This window comes from Balaenoptera acutorostrata, chromosome 16, assembly GCF_949987535.1.
Source record: "Balaenoptera acutorostrata chromosome 16, mBalAcu1.1, whole genome shotgun sequence".
Lineage (NCBI taxonomy): Eukaryota > Metazoa > Chordata > Mammalia > Artiodactyla > Balaenopteridae > Balaenoptera > Balaenoptera acutorostrata.
Genome location: NC_080079.1, coordinates 12,285,184 through 12,304,380, shown reverse-complemented (window position 1 = coordinate 12,304,380; position 19,197 = coordinate 12,285,184). Strand labels below are relative to the sequence as shown.

Genomic DNA, 19,197 nt, shown 5'->3' with positions numbered 1-19,197 from the left:
ATTGAATAGGCTTATCCCTCTGGGCTGTTTTAGTAAGTTCCCCATTGGAATGCTCTGTCTTGGTCAATACTATATTTCTAAAGCCATTTTATTTTTATTTTTAAAATTAATTAATTTATTTATGGCTGCGTTGGGTCTTCGTTGCTGCGCACGGGCTTTCTGTAGTTGCGGCGAGCGGCGGCTACTCTTCTTTGCGGTGCGCGGGCTTCTCATTGTGGTGGCTTCTCTTGTTGCGGAGCATGGGCTTTAGGCGCGCGGGCTTCAGTAGTTGTGGCATGCGGACTCAGTAGTTGTGGCTCGTGGCCTCCAGAGCGCAGGCTCAGTAGTTGTGGCGCACGGGCTTAGTTGCTCCGCGGCATGTGGGATCTTCCTGGATCAGGACTGGAACCCATGTCCCCTGAGTTGGCAGGCGGACTCTTAACCACTGAGCCACCAGGGAAGTCCTAAAGCCATTTTAAATCCTCAGTTATTTTTTTTTGTTTTGGATGGCTGGATGAATAAAGGACTGAATGAATGGAGTCCATTCCTTCATCCTCAGGACGCCTCTTTTGAGCCAGACTGGAGGGCAGAGGTAGAATGAGGAAAGCCTGAAGAGAAGAGCGAAGACTGGAGTGGGCTGAGGAGGGGGCGGAAGGAAGATCTGGAGTAGAGAAATGCGGGAGATCTCTGAGGGTGAGGAGCCTGGGGTGAAGGTGAATGGAGGGGCAGACCCTCGGCAGAGCGGGGCGGAGGCGGGGGCCTCCAGTGCGGGGGCGGGGACTGGAGGGAGGGAGGCGTGGCGGGGGCCTGAGGGCGGGGGCCTGCGGGCGGGCGGGCCCCGAGGAGAGGCGGAGCTTATGAGCAGAGAGCTGGGAGCGGCGCTCTGCGGCGGCGGCGGCGGAAGATGGCTGCACCTGAGGCTGCGGACCCTCTGCTGATGCTCGGAGTCGGGCTGATCGGTGAGGAGGAAGGCGCGCTGCCCCGCAGGCCCGCACCCAGTTCTGTCTCCGCCTGGGGCCGGGACGGCCCCTGCTCCCGCGGTCCCTGGCACCGCCCGCGGTGGGGAGGGCGCGGCCCCCTCCATGTTGGGCCTGGGCTAGGGGCTGCGGGGCCCGGCCTCCTCGGCGCAGGGGCCCGGCCTGCCGCCCTGGGCCCGTGCGCCCGCGGCCTTGTGTGGGGCCTGCCGGGCCGGGAGGCGGGGCCGGGTACCCTGGAGGCCTCCTAGGCTGTGGGAGGGAGCTTCTCCTGGACGGCCCGGGCTGCAGAGGAGCCCGGACGTGGAGGGTGACCGAGCCGCGTAGGCGAGTCGCCGGTCATGCAGAGAGGAGCTTGCAGGCCGCGCGTTTGTGAGGCTGCAGGGCCGGGGTCCCTGCGAACGAGGGAGAGCCACGCGTGACTGCCAGCCCGGCGCCCGGCTGGCCCCGGTCATGTGATCGAGCGATTCCAGACGCGGTGGCCAGCTCCCAGCCCGGGGTGCTGCACGTTATGCATGGATTATTTCCCGTTTGACTCTGACCTCGGCTCCAGGGGATCTGGGTAATGTTTGATGCCCACTTTACGCAGCAGGTGGAGGCCCAGGGTGTCATTTGTGCAAGAACGCACATTAGGAAGTGGCAGACCCAGGATGCGGGACCCTTGCAGTCTAGCCCCAGAACCCCAACTCATACCAGTGGAGAACTGCATCCTAAGACAGAGGTCGTGCATATAACACAGGTGTCTACATAATCACAGTGGGTGGAATCCCAGTTCGTTTTGAGGAATTAATGGATGGGGAAGTGCGTTGGGATCTTTGGGCAGTCTGGAGTGTGTGCCGGAACCTTGTGCAGGGTTTTTGAAGCAACCATTCATCCGACAGCGACAGTGAGCACGGGGTTGCTTGAATGAACTTCTGTCGGTTCCCTGAGTGCCATTGTCCTTTGAAAAAGTATTCTTCTGAGATTTTTATATACCCCTAAACCCTAGTACCCAAGCACATTGCTTGGATCTAGCAAACCTGGCGGAAATGCGGCGAAATGTTGCTGATTATTTTCACTGTCTTAAAGGAGTGCGTTTACCTGGGAACGGCTTCCTGCGCTCATCTCTAATGTGATTTTTTTAAACTGTTTCAAAGCAAAACCTAAGTACCTCAGGCATCTTAGTCCTTCTTGAAGGTACCTCGGAATTAAGGCTGAATTAAACTCTGACTTTATCTGGTAACAGCAAAGAAAAAGATGGCTTATCGTATTTTCAATTCAGTTTTTTTAAATTTTTCATGTCGACATGAATTTAAAAGGGATTTGCTTAAAAATAAGGGGGGGGGGGAAGGGGCGCTCCTTCCCCTTATGAACCAAGGAGTGCCAGGTGTTGATAACTGCTGAAGCTGCGTGATGGAGGCTCATTTATCATTCTCTCTATTTTTTTTATGCTTGCTATTTTCCATAATAAAAGGGTTTGTTTTTAAGTCTATAGATCAAAAACTGGATTTTTACTGCTGTATGTTCAGTTACTGTTTCTCTAAAGTTTAGGCTATTTTTGCCTGGAGTTATTATTAGCAAATTGTTCCTATTTTGTTACTGAAGTGTTGACTTTGATGGTGAAACTACATATATGACTGTTTAACCATTATTATTAAAATTTTAAATATAGAATACGTACTATCAGTACATAGCCTATGACAGAGATTTCACCATTTTCTTAATTTCCAGTTTTCAACAAACCCATCCATTCTATGTATTTATTAAAGATCCTTCCAACTAGATTAAAAGGTAAAGTGTGGGAGGAGTTAGGGAAGACCCCTAGCAAACCTCTAAGGCTACATTTTCATTCATGATTTGTTAGAAAAGCTTTTTACTCAGGTGGCCTAAAATTCAAGATCAGGAGAGCTAGCTAATGTAACCAGGAGAGGTAGGTGAGAATTGGGGGGTCTCACGTGCTCTGGGTTGCTTTGTAAAAGGGGGTGTTAAAACTGATTCCACGAAGTGCTTCTGAGTAACCAATCAATTCACTTCCTTGCTGCTGTTTGACATTCTCACAGTGACCATCTTTCCACCGTAGAAAAGGACACAAATGGAGAAGTTCTGTGGGTGTGGTGTTATCCTTCCACGACAGCTACTTTAAGGAACCTACTGCTGAGAAAATGCTGCCTTACAGAGGAAAACAAACTTCTCCATCCCTTTGTCTTTGGTCAGTACAGAAGAACATGGTTTTATATCACAACAGTTGAAGTTCCAGATTCTTCCGTTTTGAAAAAGGTATGACTGTATGAGGGTCAAAAAACAAAAAATATTTTAAGTGATGTAAGATTCCAGTAACCCTTAGCTTTAGACTTCATCATTCACAATACGGTTTGGAAAAATATTAAATATACGACTTTAATTGGGAATGTTCTCTTTCACATTTCACTCTCATTCATTATATTTATTGGTGTATATTATTTGACTGACCTGTGGTTGGTATAGTGAAGCCTTTCCCAGGTTATACTTGGATGGAGTAGAAATGTAGAAATATTTTCAAAGCCTGGATTCTGATTAAAAGTGGGAAGAAGTATTTTTCCATAATTAAAAACTATTTTAAAGGATATGATTATCCTAGTTAAGAAAACCTTTTCATTTGTTTATGGATGATAAGGATATGTTAAGAATAGAAAGGATAATTAAGGAAATTCATGTGTTCTGTAGACTTTGTATGTGTGTGTCATTTCATATGAACACCATCAAGGTGACAGACTAAAAACCAGTAAGTATGTGGTCATTGTGGACTTTCCTAGTCCCACACAACCAGTGGCTTTTTCAGAGGAAAGAATATTGGCAAGAAGTGGCTGAGCTCCTGGTCGGTTTCCGGGTGGGGACTTCTTTTACAATTTCAGGGCTGATTTTATAGTCAATCACCAGACAGTATGAAGCGTGTCCAGTTTAAATGTAAGGAATTACGTTTAAAATAACAGGAAGGCAACAATTTAGAAACTGTAAGAGGTTTAAGATAAAACAGAGATTAATAATTAGAAAATGTAAATTGCAGAAAGATACTCATTAATGGGAATAATAGGTATATGATTATCAGAAATTTATATGGATAATAATAGAGGCATATAAGTAAATGAAGGTTATTATAACAATGCCCTTTAGCCTATATAGCATTTTACGGAGAATTGACTATTTTGGGAACTGTATGATTTTTACTGTATGAATTTTACTGAAACGTATTTTTGTTGTTTTCCATCCTTCTATTTCATTAGTGAAAAACAGTCACTATGTGGTAGGTCTGATATAGCATTCTTTGTTCTGCTTTGATGAGGGTGGGGGGCTTAAATAAAAAGTCACATTTCTGATATTTTTGAAATATTTTTATGTTTTTGAGGAAAAAAATTAAATATATATGTATATATAATTTTTTTTATGTGTGTATATATACATAAAAGTATAAAGAGGCAAGTGAGGACTTGGTACATTTTGGTCTTTTCTTTTTAATGCTGGTATGTCTTATACAAGAGGCTTGTTAGGATATAGTAATAAAGATTAATTCTATTAAAGTGTCTTTAAAGAGTGTACTTTTTTTTGTTTGTTTTGGACAGGTGACTCATTTTTCTATTGTTCTGACCGCCAAAGATTTTAATCCAGAGAAATATGCCGCCTTCACTAGGATATTGTGTAGGTCTGTATGAAAACTGTATTAAATGCTAATATACAAAAATGAAGATCTTACTCAATAGTAATACAGCAGATTTCTACACTGAGGAAGCATATTTCAGCCTTCTGTTTCCCCAACTTAATCTTTACTGGCCCTTCGGACACTGTTTTATAAAGAGGAACTTTGTCTTCTGCTTCCATGGTACTGCTCTTATTAGGGAAAATGGTAGAGGGGAGGAGAAGAGGCAGTTTGCACAACTATTGTAATTTCTGGGTACTTTGAGTCACTTGCCACTTTTGGTCTGTTACTTCTACTCATTTCTGATCTGGAACTTTCCTTAGGATGGAAGTGGTAAGCTGGTTCATTTGTGTCAAGGTCTGTGTGTGGGAGTCATTTGGGGAAAGTCAGTGGGCATTTTGAATTATGCTAAAGCACAGGAAAATATTTCTTAGCTGGAATGCTGAGGAGCTGAGAAACTGATTTTTTGGTCAATCGTTAAACTGAAGGATAGACTCCTTCAGTTTCATCCCAGCTGTTGAAAAAATTTAACTAAAATATACAGTCTGCTTTTTTGCCTTGATAAGTATATCTGGTGGAATTAATGAAATCCGTCTTATATGTTAGGGATATTGGCTTTTTCTTTAATCAAGGCTTTTTCAGGGTTTGGGGTTTTGATTTTTTTCTAATATCGTTACTAGATAGAATTATAATTCTCAGTGTTATGTATTACTCTCAGCCCTCAAATTTATGCCCAATAAGTAGGTTTTTTTTTGGGGGGGTGGATAAGGGGAGTTGTTTCTGTTTTTCTCACTATAAGCCTGATAAATGGTTGCCTTTTTGCCATTTCTGTGTATGACCACGTGCACATGCACGCATGCGCGCGTGCACAGCGCAAGAATACAATCTCATCACCTAAGTGTTTCGGTTAGGTTGTATTTTGACAAAATGAAGTTTTAGTGTTTTTGCAGTCAGCTGTGATAAGGCTTCTTCCTTTCAGTGAGATAAATTCCAGGTGTACGGCTCACTGTGGAATATAAACAGTTTTCTGCAAATGCGGCACTGACACAAAGGGAGATTATTATTGTTAGAAGGGGCTCTATCCAGAAGCCGTGAACTAAAAACACTGCAAAGGTGTTTTTGAGCAACCGTTGGACTCCCATTTCATTTGATTGAGTCAGGGTTAGGTTACTCAACTGAATTCACTGGGAAATGTTCTGGGGCCCAGAAGGCGAGGTTGCTTTAGACCCCACTTCCTGCCCAGGAGGAAGCCCAGAGGGTTTCTCCGCTTGTGCAGTGCTGTGGCATTGTCACATTCTGGATTCTCTTCTCTGTCGTCGCAGTTACAAGAGAAATGAGGGCTCAAGCTATTGCCAGCCACCTGCTCTGCCCCCACCCCTTACAGCACTTGAGTGCTTGCCCTAGCGCCTGTCCACGCTCACGTGCTCGTGTGCACACACACTCACTCTCCCCGTGTGCACATGTGCCTGTTCACACACACAGAGACAAGCACTTTATTTTTTACTTTCCCTTTATTTTCTATTTTACTTCTATTGATGTATAGTTGATTTACAATGTTGTATTAGTTAGACACACACTTTTTGATGGTGGTGAAGTGCTCCGTCCCATTTCTGGTGAGAGGTGCCCTCCACAGCGCGCTGCTCACCGTGGCCATGGAAGCCCGCATGGAGGGGTTCATTCCCCCTGTGGGATCTGGGTCCAGAGCCATGACCCCTTTCTATAATTTTAAATTAAAAAATTTTAAAAATAAATTTTATTTTATTTAAAAAAATTTAATAATTTTAATGGTGTTTTTTGGTTTCCTGCTTTGTTTTGGTGGTGGTAATGTAAGCACATCGTAAAAAGAAATGCAAATAATACCGAAGAGTATACAGTGAAACCTAAGTCCCTTCCTTCCCCTATTCCCCATCTCTAATTCTACCTACCGACTCCCCACCCCAAGGCAGCTCCTGGGCTTCCCTTCTCTATATCTTACTGGAGATATTTTCTTCATATACAAGCATGTATATGGGGTTGACTGTTCTATATATATGATAGTTTACCATATTCATTGTTCTTTGCCTTTTTTCCCCAATTTATGCATTGAAATAATTTAAAAACACTGATTGACAAAATTTAGTAAGCAGTTAAATCACATGCTTTTTTCACTTAGTCTACAGTAAATATAGTTTTCAAGTGATCTTTCTTAAACAATTATTTTATTTTCGTCCCAATTTTCTATCCCTTCAGCTACTAAAATGCCCAAGTAGACCCAGTCCTGCTTCTCCAGAAGAATTTACATTTACTTACTTACAGGAAGATATTTCAGGGGAAGGGGCTGATTTCACATGTGAGCTATAAATGTAGCCAGTTTCCTGTCAGCATTTTCTGGAAGTTTTAACTTGATGAATGTGTCTAGTGTGCATTTATCACCGGAAACTTAAAGGAGTTTGATTTCTTAATTATCTACATACAGCTACCTCTGAGAACTCTGATAATAAATATAGGTTCTACACCTAATTACTGCTTTCTTTGTGAACAATGCATAAAACTCCTTTCTTGTCAGAGGATATCCAGCAATAAAACGGTTGTTATGACTAACAAAAACAGTTGTGAATGTAAGACATAAAAAGAGATAAGGATACAATATCCTTGAGAACAGCAGGGCCTCAGAAAGTCCCCAGTTCATTCTCCTGCCTAAGTGGACCACAGCAGGCCTCCCCAGATGTTAACAAGAGAGCCGACTTCACAGAACTGTTGAAGGTTGTTCAAGTGGTTGTTTTGTTTTTCTAGTACATTTTCTAATTAAATTTATAGAAGTAACCACATCATGAAAAGATTCAGGCATTCAGAGGTGTATTAGCAAGTTGGCGTAGATTCTTTAGAATGTACCCGTGCCTGGCCTTGGTGCGTTTCTCCAGGTGGTTCATGCTAACGAGTAGCACGCTTGCTTTTTGTCCTTTCTCACAGAATGTACCTGAAACATGGGAGCCCAGTTAAGATGATGGAGAGTTACATCGCGGTTCTCACAAAGGGGGTGTGCCAGAGTGAGGAAAATGGCTCTTTCCTGAGCAAGGATTTTGATGCCCGAAAGGCATACCTTGCAGGCTCCATCAAAGGTAAAAAATCAATCAATAAATAAAAAGAAGAAGCGAAGAAGAAACAAAAACCCATCCCAGATGAGTCCATCCCAACAACAACAAAATCCCCAAGCCAAGGACAGTCTGTCATTAGACTCTTATTTCATCTTTCCATATATTTTCACCTACATTATATTTGTTTCCTATGCAGGAGGGTAGTTCAACTTCTACATTTCCTTATGTGGTTAGAACTCTGTCAGGAAAGCAGACTTCTGTGGTGTTTCTTTCCATATGATTCCAGCTGTTAATATAGAAATGTTCTTTCACCGGTGAGCTAAAGTTCACGGGTCAAGGTCTCCACTGACTTCCATCACTTTCCTTTCCTTAGATCTTAGCAGTGACCTGTTCCACCTGGGGAGCTCAAGCCCCTGCCCCAGAGTTCCCATTCTAACTCCCCATCACTCTCTCCTCGCTGGAAAGTCCAGCCTAGGGCTAAACCGAGACATCGGGTCCTTAAGAGGGAAGAGAGGGGAACTCCAAGGGCGATGCTGGCCTTTGTTCTCATCCTCCCACAGCACCTGTCTGCACTCTTTTTGTTTTTTTTTTTTTTTGACTGTGTTGGGTCTTCATTGCTGCGCGCAGGCTCTTCTCTAGTTGCGGAGAGCGGGGGTTACTCTTTGTTGCGGTGCGCAGGCTTCTCGTTGCGGTGGCTTCTCTTGTTGCGGAGCACGGGCTCTAGGCACGCGGGCTTCAGTAGTTGTGGCTCGCGGGCTCTAGAGCACAGGCTCAGTAGTTGTGGCACGCGGGCTTAGTTGCTTCGCGGCATGTGGGATCTTCCCAGACCAGGGATCAAACCTGTGTCCCCTGCATTGGCAGGCAGATTCTTATCCACTGCGCCACCAGGGAAGCCCTGTCTTCACTCTTGATCCTACTGTTTTATATGGTTTCTAAGCATCCCTGTTGAGGTGTTAGGTGTTTGTCCAACTGTCTCACAAGGACTTATGCAATGATGTGTATGTGGGTTTGGGGGGGGTCAGTGAACATTTTTTAAAATTTAAGTTTGCACGACACCAAGGATGGTGGTTCCCTTCATATAATTCCACTTTCTTGTGAGTCTGGCTTCATCTGTGCATCCAGCATGCCGTCCCTTGCGGGAGCAGGTGTAGCTACGGTAACGCCCATCCTGGGGAGCAGATGTATGGATTGATATGCCCATCCACCAAAGAAGGTGCTTCTGTACTTATAACATTTACCTAAATTTATTCTCTGTGTTGAAAATAATTTTGCATTCATACAAGAATAATTTCCAATAAAAACTTGATTTCCTTATATAATGTTTAATGCAGTAACATAATTTTTTTTGTTTTAAGACATTGTATCTCAGTTTGGAATGGAAACTGTTATCTTACACACAGCACTGATGCTAAAGAAAAGAATTGTCGTCTATCACCCCAAAATAGAAGCTGTCCAGGAGTTTACCAGGTATGGTCTCTTATCATTAAAAAGTGTAAACTTTGTTGGCAGCCACTTTGGGGCCCTCTGTGTCACTGTGTGCCCTGTTCCTTTGCACACTGGTATAAACAGGCTGCGTTAGGTTGGGGGTGAAATACCATTTTGGTGTAATGTTTTAGTTTAGATTTAGTGGTTCAAGTTTACTGAATTTGAACAGATTCTTCTTTAAATTTTGAAATATGAATATTTTGGAGCGGGGAGTTTGCAAACTTTCCCTTGCCAGAGAGTAAATATCTTAGGCTTGTAGCCATACGCTGTCTGTCCCGACTACTTAACTGCCACAGGTTGCATAAAAGCAGCCATGGACAATACATACGTAAATGAATGAACTCGGCTATGTTCCAGTAAAATCTTATGTGCAAAGATGGGCAGCCGACCCATGGGCCATAGTTGCCTGACCCCTGTTTTAGGTAAGTTGTTTCTTCCATTCAATTTTATTACAGACTGTATTATTTATATAATAAATATAGTTTGTTTTGTTTTCTTTGTCAAATCTAACTTGTTCTTAGATTCTTCTATAAAAGCAGGGGAACTAGTATTTATGCTGTTTACTGTATGCCAGGCATTGTATAAGTCACCTTAAATTATTAAATTTACTCATGACAAGAACCCTGGGAGGAAGTGTTACTGCCCTGTTTATAGATGAGAAGATGGAGGCTAAGGGTTAGATATTGAGAAGAAGAAAGGCTTGCTAGTCAGAAGGACCTGGGTTAAAGTCCTGGGAGGCAACTTCTTAGCCTTGTGACCACATAAAGTGTACGTAATGTTTCTACGCCTCAGTTTCTTTACCTGTAAGATGAAGATGATAATACCTGCCTCGTAAGCTTGGTTTCAGGATTGGAAATAATTTGTGTAACGTGCTCAGCATGCACCTTGTCCATAGTGTGCACTCTAGAGACGATCATTGTTATTATGATTGTGATTGCCTTAGATCTTAGGTAACAGGACCAGAGTTTTTACCCGGCTCTGACTCCCAAACCCTGTATTTTTCCACCCAATTACCCTTTTCCTCTCCATTTATGCTTCTGAAACTGGAGTGTCCACAGCTTCTGAGATACGTAGCAGGCCACCAGGGGGTTCACAAAACCACAGATAAATTCGGCACATACTTCTTCCTGAATGAAGTAGCTGTTTTATTGGAAGTTTCTTTAAGAAAACTTACTTCTGTATAAACACAAAGTAGTTTGCAAGTTTGGCTGGAATTTTAAATATGAAATGCGAGACTTCAAAAAAATTTCTTGTTTGCAGGGCCCACTTTGGATTTTACCCTCAGACTCCCTCCATGGCAGTCTGCAGAGCGGGCGTTGGGAGGAACACTTTAGAAGCATCCTTCCTTGCCACCATGGAGATCTTTTGAAACTTTACCTTGAGCTTTTTGTAGCCAATCTGACCCAACAGTCGGTGTTTAAAACATTGCATTACTTTACTGTGAAGCCTGGAGGAGGTGTTGGCATGTGTAGGGTTTGTTCTCCCTCTGCATCTGGTAGCCAGTTTCCTCCCCCAGAAGAAGAGGGAAGAGGATGGGCTGAGTCTCAGGTGTGGGCTGGCAGCCATCTGTGTTCTCACCTTGACCCCAGGACTCTGCCTGCCCTGGTGTGGCATCGACAGGACTGGACCATACTTCACTCCTATGTGCACCTGGACGCCGATGAGCTGGAATCCCTGCAGATGTGCCCAGGTAGACAGCAGGCTCCCAGGGGATGAGAAGCTCAGCTTTACTAGGGTTGTTTGTTTTGGGGGATTTTTTTTTTTTTTTTAAGTGCATTCCTAAGGGGCATACTGATCATTTATTTTTTTTGGTAAATGCAACCGTTTCTTTTCCCTTAAAAAGTTTTTTTAATTAAAAAAAAAATTGTGCACCTGAAACCAACACAACATTCTAAATCAACTATACTCCAATAAAAATTATAAAGTACCAAAAAAAATTGTGGTAAAATGCACATCACATAAAAGTTACCCTCTTTTTTTTTTTTGGCCATGCCTCATGGCTTATGGGATCTCAGTTCCCCGACCAGGGATCGAACCCACGTCCCCTGCATTGGAAGGCGGATTCTTAACCACTGGACCACCAGGGAAGTCCCTAGAAATCTTAATTTTAATGTGTTGGGATTTTGTAGGCTTTTATGATTTTATTTTTTATATTTTGTTTAAGAAAAGTTCTATCCCAACAGTAGAAAGGTATTCTCCTATATATTCTAGTAAAAATTTTTATAGTTTTTTCATTCCCATTTAAGTCTTTAATCTACCTGGAATTACCACTTTTTGTAGGGTGTGGGTTTGGGATCTGGTTCCATTTTTTTCCATTTGGATAGCAACGTGGCTCAGGAACGCTTATAGAATAGTGTCCCCTCTCCAGGAATCTGCAGTATCATTTCATTTCATTTCATTGATTGATTGATTGATTTATGGCTGCATTGGGTCTTTGTTGCTGCGCGTGGGCTTTCTCTAGTTGCGGCGAGTGGGGGCTGCTCTTCGTTGTGGTGCGCGGGCTTCTCATTGCGGTGGCTTCTCTTGTTGTGGAGCACGGGCTCTAGAGCGCAGGCTCAGTAGTTGTGGCGCACGGGCTTAGTTGCTCCGCAGCATGAGGGATCTTCCTGGACCAGGACTCGAACCCGTGTCCCCTGCATTGGCAGGCGGATCCTTAACCACTGCACCACCAGGGAAGCACCAGCATCCCCCATCTTAGGGGCTTTTTTTGTCACTTCATTAACATAAACTCTGGTGTGGTTGAAAGGGGGCTTGTTATAAATAATAAAAGACCCTCCGTTCACCTTTAACACTCTGGAACTATTTCAGGAACTGGGGACAAAATCCAGGTATTATAACAAAAGGTGCTCCTTTAACTCTTATCACTTAGGAAATTACATGTGTTGTAGGAGCTCTGGCCAGGAGCCTGGATAACCAAATATACATTTCTTATTATATCACAGTATTACAGCCCCTTTATTTCCCAAATGATAGAAGAATTATGGTGTGTATTAGTCAAGGAAGCGAGTCATCACGCAATAAACATTTGTTAAGCACCTAGTGTATGCTGAGGTCTTGGCAAGTTGCCGCATTATATAAGACAAGACGCTTTTCCTCAACGACTTTATGATCCAACTGGCAAGAAGAAATTGAAACTGAGCGGGGCCCTATGGGCCTCCCAGGCACGGAGGCCTTTTTGTCCCCCATTTTTTGCAGACAAGACTCCAGCCTCCATGACCTTCCCAGAGTTCCAAAGGGCAGATTCGAACAGTTGCAAATCAAGGCAGGAGCAGCCCGATCACCACCTCTAACTGCAGGAGACTACAGACATCTTCTGTGAACATCCAAATTGGCTTCGGCCATTTTCAGCTTCCCCCCCCCCCCCCTCTGGAGTCCGTCCCCAGCAAGGGTCCTCCTGCCCAGTGTCATTCAAGCCAACAGAATGAGTTTTCGTTTCGGAAGCAAAGGAAAGCTTCACCCTTTGATCTAAGAAGGGAGAGGTCGCAGCCGGTGCATCCACGCTCGCCCCCGCAAACCGTGGTCGGGGCCGTTTTATAGGGATCTCGTTCTGTGGGTGGGACAGCAGAGCTGTCGCGAGTTGCCTGCAGAGCTCACGCTGCAGGTGGCAGTGCCGGGCGCAGTCTCTCTGCCCACGACCCACTGCTGCCATCTTGAGCTCCAGGTTTTTGATTTTGTTGCTGCTGCTGTTTTTTTTTTTTAATATATAAATTTATTTATTTATTTATTATTTATTTTTGGCTGTGTTGGGTCTTCGTTGCTGCGCGCGGGCTTTCTCTAGTTGCGGTGAGCGGGGGCTACTCTTCATTGCGGTGCGCGGGCTTCTCATTGCGGTGGCTTCTCTTGTTGCAGAGCACAGGCTCTAGGCGTGCTGGCTTCAGTAGTTGTGGCTCACGGGCTCAGTAGTTGTGGCTCACGGGCTTAGTTGCTCCGCGGCATGTAGGATTTTCCTGGACTAGGGCTTGAACCTGTGTTCCCTGCTTTGGCAGGTAGATTCTTAACCACTGCGCCACCAGGAAAGTCTGCTGCTGTTGTTTGTTAAATGTTGTCACTTGGTGAAGTAAAATTGGTCCTCAAAAAAAAAAAAATTTTTTTTTTTTTTAATCGTACTGCTCTGTGAAATCCAAAGTCTGGGAACCATTGTCTTAACACCAATTCCAAAAGTCTGCTAATTCTTGAGTTGCCTTGATTCCTTTAGCATTTATTGTATCAGATCTGAAATTGGTGAAGACGTTGCTGTTTCCACCATGCTATCCCTGAGGAACCCGAGTGTTTGGCTATGACTTTCCTGTTGACAGAGACCTAGGGGGGACAGTGGTCAAGAGAATCCTTGCTGCCTGCTGCCTCCTCTGTCATTCTTGACCCAAATAGCAGTGACTGAAAAGCAGATGCTTTGCTTCAGCCTTCCTCCTTGACACTGAAACCTAGTTTTGGAACATTTTGAGTTGCTTGAGTTTCTTCAGGCAATTGGCGAAAATGTCATCTTAATAAATGCCACGGGATATAGCTAAACTGCCCTGGATAAATAAAGCAGAGAAGAAAAGCAGCTGATGAGCTTTTAGACTCACTCCTTTTTTGGTATGTTCACAATGTGATTTCTTCCTACTCTAGTAACGTTGGTCCTCTCTGTAATGCAGGTTACGTCGCTGGATTTGTAGACTTGGAGGTGAGCAATAGATCAGACCTGTATGATGTGTTTGTGAATCTGGCAGATAGTGAGATTACCATTGCCCCGCTTGCAAAAGGTTAGTTCTCTGTTCTGTTCTGTTGTTGACACAAGATGTAAGCCAAGCAGTTGTATTTTTTAGGCTGATTCTCCCTTTTGAAGGCCTGCTTCACCTGTTGTGCTGGAGGGATTTTTCTGTTTCTAGAACACAGCATTCATTTTAATAGACCTAATAACGCTTTCAGGGATACATCTGAGTGCTTACTCTGTACGGTATATGTTAATAAGATAAATGGTCTGTTTATCTTGTTTCTTCAGTTTCGTATTCAAACAAGGTGTATTTGTTATCTATTGCTGCATAAGAGATTACTTCTAAACTTAGTGATTTAAAATAGCAAATACTTATCTCACAGTTTTGGTGGGCAGGAATTTATGAGTGACTTAGCTAGGAGGTTCTGATTCAGGGTCTCTCGTGAGGTTTTAATCAAGATATTGCCAGGGCTGCAGTCAAATGAAGGCTCAACTGGGGCTAGAGAATCCATTTCCAAGCTAGCTCACATGGCTGTTGACAGGAGGCCTCACCACATGGGCCTTTCCATAGGGCAGCTTGAGTGTTCTCACCACGCATCTGCTGGTCTCCCCCACAATGAGTAATTCAAGAGAGGGGGGGACCACAGTGCCTTCTGTGACCTAGTCTGGGAAGTCATACATGATCACTTCCTCCATATTCTATTTGTTAAAGCAAGTCATTAAGGGAGAAGAATTAGACTCCATCTTATAAAGGAAGGAGTATCAAAGAGTGGGCAGACATTTGTCACTACACGAGGGTTGAATATGACTCCCGTGTGGAAAATCTTTTTGAAGGATGTCTCAGTAAGCACCAGGGAATGAGAGTATTATTAGGGCTAATGACCAAGAAAGGGTGTTCTAGTGTCATAGGGTCATCTCTGGCAACTGTAAATTATCCTAAATTACAGCTGCATAAAGTAGAAAAGATTGGGTTAAATATGTTTTGAGCCTACGACACTATGAGGTATTGGTTTTAGACAGGAATTACATACAGATAACAGCTTTTGTAGTGTCATTTATCTTTCTCCTAAAAGTGGGAGCAGCTGAATGCCAGCCAATTAGGGATTTTTGTTAGCTAGGTTCTGATTATGTGAGGTTTTATCTAGCAACCTCAAATTAATAGAACCAGAACTTGTTTTCACTTTGAAATTACAAATATAATAAATATTCATGGTGGAAAATTCAAAATATAGTATCAGGTCTTTAGGGGATATTGCCTTTTGTAAAGCCAGAGTGATAGAAAACTAGCTGTGGCCAGGGCCACTGAAACTGCTGAAGCGTTAGGACCGGAAGGCGTGGCAACTCCCTGCTGCCCTCTGCTGCTCTGAGTCTATAAAACGGCTCATTCCAGTGGAGTTTGTCCCTCAGAGTATCAAACAGAAATTTCTGTTAACCTTCTGGCTGCAGAAAATAGCAGTGTATATAATTAATGTAACTTGGGTTGTTGCCTTAGCTCGTTTCCAAGGGCCTTTACACAGTGAATGTTGAGCTGCTTCTGCAGAACTGACAGGAAGTGCTGCTTTCACAACATCCCTGCCAGAAAGATAAACATGAATTCTCAACTGCGAAGACCTGGACAGGAAAGTCAGGCTGTTGGCTTACAGTCACAACCTATAGGCAGTCAGATTTCATTAGGTTTTGTCTAGAAAGAAAAATAAAAATTCTTATCAGAATTTTGGTTTTGTGGTGGTGTATTTAATTTTGGACATGAAGTATATAAATCATGATCATGCCTTATCTCCTATTGTGTCATCATATTTGTGTGTAGTAATAAGATGGAAATGGGGGGGTTGTCAGTTGCTTTTTGAAAATTCCCTGTGTGGTCGTTCAAGTTTTCAGATAGATGATTACTCTTAATTATGTAAACATCTAAATATTCACACAACATATTCTTCTTGATCTCACCAGAGGCCATGACAATGGGCAAACTACATAAAGAAATCGGTCAGTTAATTGTCCAGTCGGCAGAAGATCCAGAGAAATCAGACAGTCAGGTTATACAGGTAATGCCTTAATCTTCCCACTGAGTCTCGAAACGGCATTGCTGGGCAGCGGCTGGTTATCTGCTGTTCACGGGCACAGAGTGAAGTGACTGGAGAGGCCGGTGGGCAGCTGCTGAGATGAGGTCTACAGGATGGCCCTGGCGAAGATGAGCCAATCAGTTACCAGGCTCCAGGGAGAGAAGGACAGAGGGCGTTGGTGCCAAAGCCAAGCGTTTATAGTGAAAGATGTGATTGCCAAGTGGTGAGAGGGGCCATAGGGTTTGGCGGGGACCCGCCAGCAGCACTGTCCTTTCTCTTCAGTGCTATGGCCGGGAGGAGTGGGCAGGTTTTGTCCCGAGAACCCAAACACTGAGACTGTCTTACCGGACAGATGGTCATTGCCCACCCATTGCCCTGTCAACATTAGAGGGAAAACAATGTTGGTGAAATGTGTAAATTTGAGTTTTGTATTACTGTGTTTTTCATGGACTAAAAGTGATACACAGATGACTCAGTATAATGTATGATGAGAGTGCCTGCCATGTTGTATGGGTTCAAAATATTTGAATAAGTTAATGATGTCAGCAAACCAGGGGAAAGACATGACTTTAATGCGAGCTCCGCTGAGTCCTCAGCCACCCAAGGGGAATATCAGTCAGTGAAGGGGAATAAAGCCCTTGCAGCAGGCGCTGGGTCACTCATCCCAGGCAGGAGGGGACTTTGGGGAGAGATCTGTTCTAAAAACAATAGCAGTTTCTCAAAAAGTTACACATAGCATTAACATAGATTTGGCAATTCTACTTCTGGGTATATATCAAAAACTGCAAGCAGGAACTCAAGTAGATATTTGTGCACCCATGTCCCACAGCAGCATTATTCACAATGGCCAGAAGGTGAAGACAACCCAGATGTCCATCAGTGGGTGAATGGATGAACAAAATGTAGTATATACATGTGGTGGAATATTACTCAGCCTTAGAATGAAGTTCTGACACGTGCTACCACATGTATGAACCTTGAAAACATGTTAAGTGAAATAAGCCAGTCACAAAAGGACAAATATCGTGATTCCATTCATATGAAGTACCTAGAATAGACAAATTCGTAGAGTCAGAAAGCACAGTGGTGATTGCCAAGGGCTGGGGAGAGGCTGGTGGGGAGTTACTTTTTAATGGGTACGGAGTTTTGGTTTGGGATGATGAAGAAGTTCTGGGAATGGATAGTGGCGATGGTTACACAATACTGTGAATGCACTTAAAACGCCACTGAGTTGCACACTTTAAAAATGGTTAAACCCCCCCCACCGACCCCACTGTCACCGCTGCTCAAAATTAACCATGACATGTGTTTTTTGTTGTTTTAAATGTTTCATTTTTTATAATTTATAAAGTTAGTCTGATAAAGTTAAGAATAGCAGGAAGAATTCTGGAGCACTCAAATTTTTTGATACTAACATATTGTGTATTTTCCTGTTCTATTAAAGGATATTTCCCTAAAAACAAAAGAAATCTTCACCAACCTGGCTCCATTTTCAGAAGTTTCGGATGATGGAGAAAAGCGAGTGCTCAATTATGAGGCACTAAAGCAAAGACGATTTCCACCAGCAACAGAAAACTTCCTCTACCATCTAGCAGCCGCGGAACAAATGCTGAAAATCTGATGGTGGGACAGAATGTATCACTGATAACTGATCTAAAGCCCTAGCACCATGATTATCCATTAACTGTGTAAAATACTGGAAATAACAAAGAAAATGTTATATTTTTAATGATTTATTTGAAAGCATTGCAATTTGACCTGAAAAAGCACTGAAACACATATGAAAACACTTCCGATTTCCTCCTATCTGATTAATTTCATGCCTACTCTCAATGTTTACAAAGTGCTGTAACCACCTATATATATAACATTATAAAACAGCCTGATGTCCTGGAGTAAGAGCAGAACAGCTCTGTCAAGTCCTCCTGCAAATCACAGCAAATCTGAAAGCCTTCGTTATTATAAGTTCCAGTTTGTCTCAGTGTGTAACCACAAACTAATGGTTTATTTTCAGAAAGCTGCCTGAAATTTTGCTTTGTATTCTTCTAGGAAGAACTTTAATTCCTCATGAGGAACTCTACTTTCTGAGCCAAACTACTAAGTTTTCTGCAGAACCATCTAGAAGATCATTCAAAAGACCCTGCAGTTGCACTTTCTTGTAAAAGAAATTTTTTTTCCTTAGCCTTTGAACATTTTGCCTATAGTATGAGGGTTCTGCATAGATTTTATACTTGAGTAGACAACTTAATAATCCATATTTATACTGTTGCAGAGGCAATAAGCATTTGGCAAACTTAAGCCATTAGTACTCTTTAATTAACCCAGTTGCTAGCAATATTCTTTTGAAAAAGATGCCAGTCCTTATGTAGTAGAGTAAAAGAAGAAAGCCCATTTGGAATATAAATGTCTCTATGGCTGAAACAGCAGCCTTATGTAATTGGTGAGAGAGCGTGAGAATTAACTTCTTGTAAAGGCCAAAACCAGAGAATGTCTTCAAACGACATCAGTAAAAATAATGTGGCCACGTATGAAGGTAACCGTTCTTTGTTTAGTTAGGTAACTTTTTCATAATTGGAGACCTAAAAATTGCAAAATAAGCATGGGGGTCTAAATTATGTTCTTCTTATATGTATTCATATTAGTTATGAAAGGTTATTTTTCACTCAGTACTGTTGCCCTTAGAAATCTTACCCAGAAAAATGTTTGCAAAAAAGCTTGTCTTTATTGGATCTTTCATTTATTCCTGGTGTTAGACATTTGTTAAGGAAAAAATTTTTTAAATAGCCCCTCCTTGGGTGGGGGCAGGGGAGGACTTGAAATGAGATGATGTTTACTGAGGCAAACAATTGAAAATTAAATCTGCACTTTATGAGAATGAATACTAACATCTTTTTTGCCCTCGTTTTTTTGTATTACTCTATTAGCTAATGGTCAAAGTTGTTAAAATGACAAATTTATGATACAGAAATAAAATGAAATATTTTGATACTCAACAGTTTTAGGCATATGAAAAATTGTGCCCTCTTTCTCTAATTCTCCCCACCCCAAACAAACAAAAGAAAAAACCCTCTTATGTCAACTGCAAACCCACCAGGGAATTATCCAAAGACCGATCTGAAAGTGAGGCAGTCTGGCTCCTTCCACCACTGGCTCAGCCCTTCTCTCTCTGCCCGGCCCTCCTCCACCCCCCACTTCCTGGAGCTGACTGTGAGGTCCATGTGCCTTCTCTGAAAAGATGCTCTCACATTACTACTCAGTTATCTGTCAGTGGCTGAACCTCCAC

The 19,197-nt window shown here is 42.9% G+C and overlaps 1 protein-coding gene across 3 annotated transcripts; it reads left to right on the top strand.

The window, feature by feature from the left end:
• The first annotated feature begins 824 nt into the window (after positions 1–824).
• On the top strand, positions 825–18,898 carry DENND10 (DENN domain containing 10). Of its 3 annotated transcripts, XM_007173176.2 has the most exons (9): positions 825–938; positions 3,013–3,209; positions 4,529–4,608; positions 7,552–7,700; positions 9,032–9,143; positions 10,751–10,851; positions 13,796–13,903; positions 15,802–15,896; positions 17,359–18,898. In XM_007173176.2, exons 1-9 carry the CDS (start codon positions 884–886, stop codon positions 17,533–17,535), a joined length of 1,074 nt encoding a protein of 357 aa, XP_007173238.1. In that variant the 5' UTR covers positions 825–883; the 3' UTR covers positions 17,536–18,898. The 3 variants fall into 3 exon arrangements, with proteins under 3 accessions (XP_007173238.1, XP_007173239.1, XP_028020041.1); XM_007173177.2 differs by lacking the exon at positions 13,796–13,903; XM_028164240.2 differs by lacking the exons at positions 825–938; positions 4,529–4,608 and having other exon boundaries at positions 3,110–3,209.
• Positions 18,899–19,197: the final 299 nt, after the last annotated feature.